General features: G+C 39.7%; 1 protein-coding gene across 10 annotated transcripts in view; it reads right to left on the bottom strand.

Annotated features, from left to right (window-relative positions):
• BCAS1 (breast carcinoma amplified sequence 1) overlaps positions 1-12,146 on the bottom strand; it is a 126,100-nt gene that overhangs the window by 79,151 nt on the left and 34,803 nt on the right. For 5 of the 10 annotated variants that reach the window (XM_030825557.1, XM_030825564.1, XM_030825560.1 and 2 more), the window contains exon 4: positions 6,237-6,817. In XM_030825557.1, the coding sequence (XP_030681417.1) occupies positions 6,237-6,817 (581 nt within the window). Of the gene's footprint in view, positions 1-6,236; positions 6,844-12,146 lie in introns of those variants that run through there. The other 5 variants (XM_030825559.1, XM_030825562.1, XM_030825561.1 and 2 more) reach the window with 1 other exon arrangement.

Genomic DNA, 12,146 nt, shown 5'->3' with positions numbered 1-12,146 from the left:
AATAATGGAGGACACCAGTAGAGAAAGACTGAGGCGGGCTTGTGGGGGCTGCGAAGATGTTGAACCAACCTGAACTCCCCTACCTCTAGGGTTCTTATTACATGCAAGAAATAGTACATTCTCCTTAAGTGAACCACTATTAATTGAGTGTTGTGTGTGTGTTTCCTGCAGCCAAAGTAGAAAAGATATATTACCAACCCCTAAATGATACACTATTCAAACTCCATCACTCTGAAAAGCCATTTGATCTATTTCATAATTATTCATTTCTAAGTTTCTAACAATTTAGAAAATACACCGTTTTATTTAGCATTACTACTACTGATGGCCTATATTATCTTCTAACTTTACAAAAACCCCTAGGGCAGGTAGTAGCTTCCTTTTGTGGGTGAAAACACAGGTTTTGAAATGATTGAGTATAACAGGCTTAGGTGACAGATGGATCTTGATTCCACTTCTGCCACTAATTAGCTTTGTGACCTTACACAGGTAACTTAAGTTCTCCCCAAGTTCTCTCCTCTGTTCAATGGCAATAGAAATACCTACCTTGTTGGGTTGTTTTAAGAATAAAAGCAGATAATGTATGCAAAATGCTTACTACACAGCCTAGAAATAATGATTTAAGAATGGGGTAATTATTATCATTTAACTCAACCACACAGCTATTAAGTGGTAGAGTCTGGACTCATACCTAGGTCACCCAGGCTCCTAACACTTCCACTTCACCTCTGCCACTGCAAACATCTCATGTTAAGCATTTCTTACTGCTAAATGCATCAAAATCCCAGTGGTATAGCTGAGGACCTTGTTTACTCCAAAACTTGCATAATGTAAGATGGATTTTCCCTTTGCACTGACAAAGTCTTTTGGGTGGCTAGTTCTGTTTACCAGTTGAAAAGGCGTGGCCTTGTGGACATAAGGCAGAAACAACACAAAATAAAAAACAGTTAATAATTCACTTGGCCTTCTAATGTCGAAATTGGGTAATTCTTTTTATTTGATTTTATTTTTCACTTGGGATTTTGGGTATTTACAACTTTGCATATGCTAATATCTTTGAATTTCATTGCCGCAAGTTGCAACTTCATTGAACGAGTTTCAAATAATTGGCAAAAATAGAAACGTTGACTATCTAAGACTATGGGCTTTGGAGATGGACAATTTTGCCTGTGCCACTTTTTAGCTGTGTGTCAGGAGTGATAACGCTTTCTCTGAACTGTTGACTTCTTCGTCTGTAAAATGGTGAAAATACAGGAATTCCCTGGTAAGGTTTGATGGCTTAATGAGCTGATTTCTTCAAAATGATTTAATCACAGAATTTGACTTAAAATGCGAGAGGGGTTCATGCTGTCTGAAATCATCCAAGAGTGGAGATATCTGGTTAGCTTCATGGAGAACCTGGCGCTGAATATCAAGTCAATTTTTGATAAACAGAGAGAGAAAGAGACATAGGTGGAGAAAATACCAGGAGACAGATGGTGTTTGCACAGGTCAGGTGCTGGCCATATTGACTGGAGAAATTTAAGGGAAGGGTGGAAAATGCAGTTGGAAAATAGGCAGAGGAAACATTGTGGAGACCCTTAAATGTCAGACAAAGAAACTGAGGCTTGTGGGCATGGACACTAACGTTTCTATTGTTTCAAAAATAATTTTACAACTTTTATACCCTTCTCACCCAAGTTAGGACTTGTGCCTTTGGTGATACATCTCTTAAATTAGAGTCAGCTGTGCTATCTCTGTGAGTTTGGGTTGACTATGGAAGAGAAAGGCAAAAAATAAAAGTAAAATATGAAGTAGTAGACAGGGAGAAAACCCACAATATTAGCAGTAGCTAATTTCTCTTTTTTTTTTTCAAAATGCAATTTGTGCTAAGTACTTTATATGGCCTATCTCATTTAACCTCTAAAAGTGTGAACAAGGTGAAAATGTGCTAGATACTATTATTATCCCCATTTTACAGATGAGGAAACTGAGGCTCAGGAGGTGAAGTAGCTTGCCCAAGGTCACACAGCCAGTAGGTGACAGAGGTAGAGAGGAAACCTAGGCTACCTGACCATGATGCTTATGTTTAATTCACTACTAAATACCATGTAGGAAAGGACTCTGGAGACCTTGGTTCTTTAATTCCAATTCTACCACTAAACAGTAGAGACAGGATGAACTTGTCATTCACTGAGATGGAAAACCCTGTGAATTAAACTGGTGGGCATTTTGTTTTTGTCATTGTTAGGTGATGAATGAAGAGTTCCATTTTGGACACATTAGGGTTGAGATTCTCAGTGAGCAGCCAAGTGGGGATGTAGAAGTTCAAGTAGACATGTGGAAGAGGAGGCAGCTGAGACTCACGTCTGGACTTCAGGGATGGATCCAGGCTAGAGATGTAAATTTGGAACTTGTCAACCCATAGCAGTATTTAAACCTTTGGGACTGAGGGAAACCTTCAAGGAAATACACGTAGTTAGAGATATCCAAGAAGTGAACCCTGGGGAAGTCCAACATTTAGAGGGTGAGATCCAGCAAAGGAGATGAAGGAAGAGTAGCCAGGGAGGTGGAAGTATGCTGTTTCAAACAGTAAGGTATGGCCCACTCACTCACTGTGTCAGGTTCAACTTGCAGGTCAGACCTACTAGGACAAAGATAGAGACCTATAGGATTTGGCAGCCAGGGTGATGGTGGGGAATTTGCCACATCGTGGTGGCTGTGACAAGAGCCTGAATGGAGCGTGTTCAAGAGAGAAAAGAAGAGAAGTGAAAACACAGAATATTGTTCTTATTATTAGTAACCTGAGTCAATCTGAGGACCGATGCACTTATCACAATGTCTCTTAAAATATTATGTCTCTTACTAGATTATACACTCCTTGAAAGATGAGAAACATGATTTTTCAAATGCCTTGCACAAGGTTGGTGCTAAAGTAACGATTGCAGGATTTAATTACATTTTTAAAAGAAAAAAGACATTCTTCAATCTTATGAAACTCTGCATGGCAACACTTTATGCACCCCACACCCCCACTCAACACAAATACAACTCTGGAAATACTGTGTTGATAACAGAAATGTGGTGGGTTTTATTTTTAACCAATAAAGGTCAAGTTTGCATTATGTGATTTTTTTTGTGTGTGTGATGAATCTTTTAAATGCATATCTTACAGCTCTGGTTCAGTTGTTGTGGGGAGAGGAAAAAAAACTCATCCCTGCCAACACATTGGTTTGTATGAATCACAGCTCAGTGAAACCTTTCAGGCATATAATTTATCTTTTCTTTGGCCTATGTAGTAAATGCTTCATTTGTTCATGAATTCTTGCCTTGTTTTAATTATGCTTTGCCCTGAATGTAGTTTTATAAGGCACAAAAATAAGATTGTCATTCTGAAAACACAGAAGATTTGTGTGTTTCCCCCAGGATGAAATGGTGGCATCTTTCTCCCAATTCACAGCTCTGTGGGCTTGTGGCTGGAATTCCAATCCAGCAGGGAGCAAGCCATAAAAGTGGGGGGAAGGGCTGCTGGAGGGAGGCAGTGGATGCGGCTGAGCCCAAGGCATAATTCACCCTAAGAATTCCGAATCAATACACTGACATCCATCCATGTACAATGTGGTACTCCCACCAAGAAAGCCACTGATTGAGAAGTTTTATTCATGTTACTTTCTGAGGGTTGGATTGTCCCATTACATTTATAGAACAATTTCTTTTTTCCCCCCTAAATACAGAACTATGCAGCCGGGAGTCAGAAAAGAAACCTTGACAATCAGAAGGCTGTTTTGTTGTTGTTGTGAAAAGTCTTTGTAGGCATATGCATCTGAATATCCATAAGTTCACAGGCTGAGAGAGAAATGGCGATTTCATAACTTTTCTGTGTTTCATATGTACATAGTATAAAGTGGGCACTTAGTATTTCAAATTTAAATATCAGTAAAAAAATGGAAATTTGTAATGTGACAAAATCAGATGCAGACTTCATTGGTGAATCTGAGGGAGTGAATTCACTTATTCAGAAAGGAAGACAGTTACAATTCTTGGGTCTTCTGAGAGATCATTATAACTTGAAAATATTACACAAGGGCTTTGCTTTATTAGATACCTGCCATGTTCCTAACACAAGCTCCCATTTTCTGACTCAAATCTCATTTTGGAACACATTCCACTCAAACTGAGGTTCTGGCCCTAAGAGTTCTTTTTCAATAAAGAAAGCTGAGTTAATAAATCACAACTCCAAAACTTTTCCTCACTTTTCTTAGACTAGAAATAGATTGAATGTGTTGAGGTTTTATGGCTGAGTACATTGGAGGGCTGGCTATTCTATGCTGAACTGGTTTACTTGATTAAGATGGGGATTTGGATGAGTCACTGGACACCTGTCCAAAGATGAGTAAAACACATTCCTTCATTGTCTTCCCATAAATAACTCAATCTTCTCCTAACTGAGCCAATGGATAGGCTTTGGATGCCCAAGCAAAAGAAACACATGACTGTTAAAAAAATCACAACCTCAAAACGGCCTTAGAAGCCTATGACCAGTAATGAGAATGGTTTCTCCACTCAGCAGAAGTAGTAAACAGTTTCTCCCATAAGCAGGAATATTGACGACCAGTTTACCACCTCTGGACACGTTACTTTCAGGTCCTGGTTCATGCATTTGCTGGAATGTTCCCTGGGCCATGGAGCCCAATTCTCCTGGCGTCTGGCATCTCCCCCACACTCTGCTTCCCCCAGCACAGCACTTGGCATCTTGCATTGCAATTGTAGGTTTATTTATTCACTTCTCTCACTGGACAGCAAACTCCACCAGGGCCGAGACTGTGTCTCGCCCTCCACTGTGGTCCCTGTGCCTCACCTGTTCCTGGTACAGTGTCACACTCAGTAAAGAGCAGATGCCTGGATGCATTTGGAGACTTACTTTAAATTATACGGAAAGTTATTCAACTGGCTTCTTGAACTGGTGCATTTTGGAAAGTGGGTGTTTGAAGGGAAAATTTTTAAACTCTGAAAGAAATGTTGGAAATAAGCTCTTTGAGTCAAAATGTTTAGAAAACACAAGAATGCTGACAGTAAGAGCCTAAAACACATGATGCCTATTATCTTTTCTCAATTTTAGCTCTCCAGAGCGTTCAGCGGTGCCCAATCTTCAGAATGTAATTCTTCATAGCACCCTGGATGCATTAAAACCATAGATTAATGGGATACTCATTTTCATTAAGGAAAATAATTTACGTACAGTGCTCAGAGTAGAGCCTGGCACATTGAACATTTTCAATAAATGACAGCAAGTGTAATTATTAGCACTTCGGAAGTGAAAAGTTTCATTGTTATTAAGACAAATATATTTGGAGCTCATCCAATTTTTTCCTGGCTCTAAAGTCTGCTAGTGGCACTTAACTTTATTCCCAAGTTTTGAAAAATATTGTTATTTAAAAAGTCTGTTAACCAAGGAAATGCATGCCCTAAACCTATAATGTATCAAGTTTTACTTCCTTCTTCTTTTAAGGAGTTCTTTTCCTGCCTTGAATACAAACAAGCTCTCTCAAGGTTAAAAGCAAATGCTCTTTTTAGTGTCAAAAAGAGCTTGCCTTTCTTTGCTCAGGAAAAAAAGCAACTGATTCCAGTATACCTTCTTTGAAAACCAACACAAAAAAACCCCCAAAAAACAAAAAAACAAAAACAAAACCCCTAGTTTTTACAAAGGTATTACTCCTACTTGTTGGAAAAGAATTAGTACATAAAAGAGTCTGCCCAGAGCTGTAAAATCTCTTCATTCAAACACACACCTTAGAGCAAAAGATAGTTAAATATCAATTCAGGCTATTAAGAGTAAGGAATGAAATGTGTTCCAACAAAACTCTGCATGTCAACAAACTACAGAGACTAGGTAACATCTTTTAGGAATCATTTTTATTCCACTAATGCCTTTTCCTCCAGAATCCACTGATCGTAAATGCAACCTGTCTACTTCCGCCTTTGAAAAATGGATGGACAAATTCATCTGCATGTAACTCACCTTGTCTTTTCTTTTACATAAAACAGATGCCACAGCTGTTATTGTTCTTCACACAGATGTTTCTACCCAGAGAAACATCAGGATGATACTCTGCTACAATGTGCTATTTGTTCTAGAGGGCTCAACAGCTTGCCATCTTGCCTAGGCCCAGGGTGACTGCATATGTGCAGTGGTCTTATCCCATTAGTGCCCCCGAGCATGCATTCAGAACCAAGTGGATACACCTTGGCACACTTACCTTCCCTGCAGGGACATCATCGGACTGCCCTGATAATCCAGGAACCTCATCCACCTTGTCTTGATGCTCTGCCCTCTTGGCTTCCTGTTGGCTGTCACCTGGCACCTTTTCCTGTCCCTTGTCCAGCTTGAAGAATTTGTCAAAAAAGCTGGAGTCCTTGGGCTTGGAGGGAGCTTCTCCTCCTGCTCCCCCTGTCTCAGGTGGGAGAAGCGTGGGATCCCCGGCGGCAGAGAGGACCTTGTCTTGGGCCGGGGCGTGCCCTGGGGTTTTATCTGTGTCCTGCCCCGGTCCAGCTGCCACCGGAAGTGTCCAGCTCTCACTTGGGTCTTTGTTCGCTGGAGCTTTATTGGAGCTGACATCAAGCTTCACTGATCCAAGGGATGAATCTGTGGCTTGGTCTCCGGTACGTCCTGGTACGGGCCGAGAGAGCATCAAGAAAAAACGAGATTTAGCAGCTGGTGCCTCGGGTTTGGCCTCTTTCCCAAGATTCTTTCCGTTGGCATCCGCGACAGCACTTATCTCCATTGTCTCGGGGGAAGAAGTGGCCACATTATCCGTCTTGACACTTATTCCCAAGTCGACTGTAAACACAAATATAAACAGCAGTTATTCAGCCAAGCCGGGAAATTCAGGCACTAATAATGGACTCCAGACATTTTTTATACAAAAGCCATACTGCATACTGGAACTGTGTTGTTCTCTGGTCATTCTGAAAGGCAGAAGTTAGCTCTCCAGATCTCCTTGGACCCTGCTTTTCTTGGGAGAGGAGAAGGCAAGGTTGGTGAGGAGGGAAAGCTACTGAATGGAAAGTCACTAGCTGCCAGGTGCGGAATGAGCGATATTCAATGTTAATTAATCTTTTATCTGCGTAAGAACTCTGTGAGCAGCATATTGTGATGATGTCAACCGGGAGGCAGTACAGCAGTTAGGAGCTTGGGTTCTGGAGCTAGAACAAGGTTTCTCAACCTCAGCACTGCTCACATTTGAAGCCAGATTATTCTTTGTTAGGGAGGCTCGTCCTGTGCATCATAGGCTGATTAGCAGCATCCCTGGCCTCTGCCCACTAGAGGCCAGTCACATTTCCCAGTCATGACAACCAAAAATATCTCTACGCATTGCTAAATGTCCCCTGGAGGACAAAATCTCTCACGTTTGAGAGGCACTGAGCTGAAATGTCTTTTTGAATCCAGATTATCTAACTTTCCGTGCCTCAACTTTCTGGTAAAAGGAGACAGATAATAAACCTACCTTGTAATTTTGTTAGGAAGATTACATGAGTTAATAGTTTTAAAGCAAGTACAACAGTGCCCGGAATATATCAAGTGCTTTATAAATATCACAAACATTAGTTATTATCATTATTCATGAGTGAGAAAACTGACAGTCAGAGAGGTCAGTACACCCTCCCCTCGCTGCCCAGTAAGCTAGTAAGCAGCAGAGTCTGGCTTCAGGCAGAAATCTGACTTCTAAGTTCATGCTCTCTCTGTCTTACCAAGGACTTGTATTAGCATAGTCTGTAAAGAATATGGGAAGATTTTTAAAATTCAGTGCTCAGAAAGTTTCTCTTTGAAAGGCTGGAAGAGCAGATATCCACACAAGAAGGCAAATTAGACCTCAGCCCAATGTGGAATTAAAGGTGTAGGGTTATCTGGTCAACACTGTGTGTGTGGATACAGGCTCCAACCCCTCCAGGGAAGGGCACTGTTTCCAACATCCACCCTTTCTCCTTTGACCTCTACCTTGACCTAAATTAACTATAAAAGGTCCTTCTTTTCTAGGACCCTATTATAAATCAGTGTAATAGTCAGGAAAAAAAGAACACCAAGAATGTTGGGATTCCAGTTAAAGATCAAGATTCTCTACTGATAAGCTGTGCGATATTGAGTAAATCACTAAAAATCTTTGAATCTCTTCATTTGTAAAATGGGAATATTGGTAGTCCTCCTGCAGGGTTGTTGTAATGCTTAAAGAAGAAAAGTCATGCAAAGGATCTGGCACAATGCCTTTTCCATAATAGGTGCTTAGTAATTGACAGATACTGTGATAACTTTTCAGGTTTCTCCCATGCCTTTGACAACATTGCATTTTGCTTGATATATCTGTAGTCAGACACTTCTTAATATCTGTTTGCAGGAAGACAGAAAAAGAAAGGGAAGAATTGAGATTTCTTTGATCTATTCATATTGCTCATTAATATGTAGTGAGAAATACATACACACACACATACACACATGCATCCATCAGCAATTGTTTTTGCCCAACTCTAGTGTCTCACGGTGTCTAGACTAAAGAACCAACAAAAAAGTGGGGACAGTGAGCTGGATTAAGCATTGAGGCACAGGGAAGAACTGGTCTGGGGCAAGCCCAGGGATGAATGTTAGGGGTTTCTCATAAACCTGAACCTGAAGGAAATCACCCTGCCAGCACATTGATCTAGCTCTTCTTAACCTTTTTTTCTGTGATTCAGGAATTCATAATGATGGCAAATATTATACTAAAGAAGAAAAAAAAGAGGGAGAATAAGTAAGTGATAGATAGATGCATCAGGGTGTAAAGTTAGCAAGTAAGGCTGTTGAAGTGTCAGAGTGAATATAAACGAATTGTGGGAATGGTCCATGCCAGGAGAAGAGGGAATGGTTGACAAAAAGGGAAATGCTAAGATTCAAAACAGGGAAGGGCTTTTCAAAATGCCAAGAGCACCAACTTATTTCTTTCAGTTTAATTCCTGTCTTCCTTACCCACTGGCTGGAAAGCAAAGGAGCTAGTGGTAAGTAAGAGTGTTATAGCCAGAGAAAAAGTCTTTGAAAAACACAAAGTACTTTCCATAGACAACCTTTTTTATTTTAAAGTGCCAATATGTTGCTTTGAGAAAGAATAAATTCCTTACATCCAGGTATCTGAACTAGACTTCAACGCATTTAGTGATTATAGCAAATCCAAACAGTAGCTCTTGATATCAGAGAATGGGTAAAGTGTTTTTGACAATTTGTAAGAACTTAGAATTCTCAGGTGATACATTCCATGCAACTGAAGCTCTGCTGTCCAAATTTAGGTGGGTGCATACCCAAGTCCATCACCTGGGGCTTCTATTTCCTTTGCTCAGATGCTCACCTCCCAGGTGGGCACATGACATAAGATAGACTAATAAAAATAAATCCTGTAACTTTTGATACTCCTATTAAAAAAGAGTTGCAAACCAGCAGGAGGTACACTTGAGAATCAGCACATATGAAAGTAGAACCTAGAAATCCAGGGAGCAGATGCCCAATCATATCATTTAAACATCTAGATCCAGCTGTGCCTGAAGCTGAACTTTAGCATTATATAAGCCAATAAATCACTCCTCCCCGACTTACGCCAGTTTAAATTGAATACATACTCAGTGACTTTGAGAGAGTTCCAGGGAATTGATCAGTCCCTGTTTCACTTATAAATACATAGCAATCAAGCCTACCAAATCTATGATTGATTGGGGTGTCTGAAAGAGATGGAGGGAATGGAACCAACCTGAAAAATGTATTTCAGGAGCTCATCCCTGAAAACTTCCCCAACCTAGCTAGAGGGGCCAACGTTCAAATTCAGGAAATGCAGAGAGCCCCAGTAAGATACTCCACAAAAAGATCTTCCCCAAGACATAATCATCAGATTCTCCCAAGTTGAAATGTAAGAAAAAATGCTAAAGGCAACTAGAGAGAAAGGCCTGGTCACCTAAAAAGGGAAGCACAGACTTACAGTGGACCTCTCAGTGGAAACCCTACAAGCCAGAAGAGATTGAGGACCAATATTCAACATTCTTAAACAAAAAAAATTCCAACCCAGAATTTTATGTCTGAGTAAACTAAGCTTCATAAGCAAAAGAGAAATAAGATCCTTTTCAGACAAGTAAATGCTGAAGGAATTTGTGACCATTAGACCTGCCTTGCAACGGTTCCTAAAGGAAGCACTAAATATGGAAAGACCATTACCAGACACTACAAAACACACTGAAGTACACAGACCAGTGACATTGTAAAGCAACTACATAACAAGTCTGCAAAATAACCAGCCAACATCATGATGATGGTATCAAATCGACACATATCAACACTAACCTTAAATGTAAATGGACTAAATGATCCCATTAAAAGACATAAAATGGCAGGCTGGATAAAGAACCAAGAACCATTGGTATACTGTCTTCAAGAGACCCATCTCTTATGCAGTGACACATATAGGTTCAAAATAAAGGGATGGGGAAAAATATACCAAGCAAATAGAAAACAGAATAAAACAGGGATTGCAATCCTAGTTGCCGACAAAACAGACTTTAAACCAACAAAGGTCAAAAGAGAAAAATATGGGCATTACATAATGATAAAGTGTTAAATTAAACAAGAAGATCTAACTATCCTAAGTATATGTGCACCCAACACAGGAACTCCCAGATCCATAAAGCAAGTTTATGGAGACCTTCAAACAGACTTAGACTCCCATACAATAGTAGCAGGAGACTTTAATACCCCATGACAATATTAGACAGATCATTGAGACAGGGAATTAACAAAGATATTCAAGATCTAACTCAGCACTAAATCAAAAGGCCCTGATAGATATCTACAGGACTGTCCCACTTGAAACCATACAATTACATGGTAATTGAATGACCTACTCCTGAATGACTTTTGGGTAAATAATTAAATTAAGGCAGAAATCAAGAAGTTTTTTGAACTAATGAGAACAAAGATACAACATACCAGAATCTTTGGGACATAGCTAAGGCGTGTTAAGAGGGAAATTTATAGCACTAAATGCCCACATCAAAAAGTTAGAAAGAGCTCACGTTAACAATCTAACCTCACAACTAGAGGAACTAGAGAACTGAGAGCGGAAAAATCCCAAAGCTAGCAGAAGACAAGAAATAACCAAAATTAGAGCTGAACTGAAGGAGATTGAGACATGAAAAACCATTCAAAAGATCAACGAATTCAGGAGCTGTTTTTTTTTGAAAAAAAATTAACAAAATAGACCATTAGCTAGAGTAATAAAGAAGAAAAGAGAGAAGATTCAAATAAACACAATCAGAAACGACAAGGGGGATATTACCACTGACCCCACAGAAGTACAAACAACCATCAGAGAATATTATGAACATCTCTATGCACATAAACTAGAAAATCTAGAAGAAATGGATAAATTTCTGGACATATACACCCTTCCAAGACTGTACCAGGAAGAAATTGAATCCCTGAGCAGACAAATAATGAGTCCTAAAATTGAGGAAGTAATACATAGACTACCAACCATAAAAAAACCCAGTACCAGATGGATTCACAGGTAAATTCTACCAGTTGTACAACGAAGAGCTGGTACAATTTCTACTGAAATTATTCCAAAAAATTGAGTAGGAGGGAGTCCTTCCTAACTCATTTGATGAGGCCAGCATCATCTTGATATCAAAACCTGGCAGAGATACAACAACAAAAGCTTCAGGCCAATATCCTTGATGAACTTCAATGCAAAAATCCTCAACGAAATACTGGCAGACTGAATCCAGCAGCACACCAAAAAGCTTATCTACCATGTTCAAGTAGGATGCAAGGTTGGTTCAACATATGCAAATCAATAAATGTGATTCATCATATAAACAGAACTAAAGACAAAAACTACATGATTATCTCAACAGATGCAGAAAAGGCTTTCAATAAAATTAGACATCTATTTATGTTAAAAACGCTCAATAAACTAGGTATTGAAGGAACATACCTCAAAATAATAAGAGCCATGTATGACAAACCCACAGCTAACATCATACTGAATGGGCAAAAGCTGGAAGCATTTTCTTTGAAGACTGGCATAAGACAAGGATGATCTCTCTCACCACCCCTATTCAACATACTATTGGAAGTCTTGGCCAGGGCAATCAGGCAAGAG

Source organism: Nomascus leucogenys, chromosome 13 (assembly GCF_006542625.1).
Source record: "Nomascus leucogenys isolate Asia chromosome 13, Asia_NLE_v1, whole genome shotgun sequence".
Taxonomy (NCBI): Eukaryota; Metazoa; Chordata; class Mammalia; order Primates; family Hylobatidae; genus Nomascus; species Nomascus leucogenys.
Note: the sequence above shows the minus strand (reverse complement) of the source record. Positions and strands in the feature narration are given on the sequence as shown.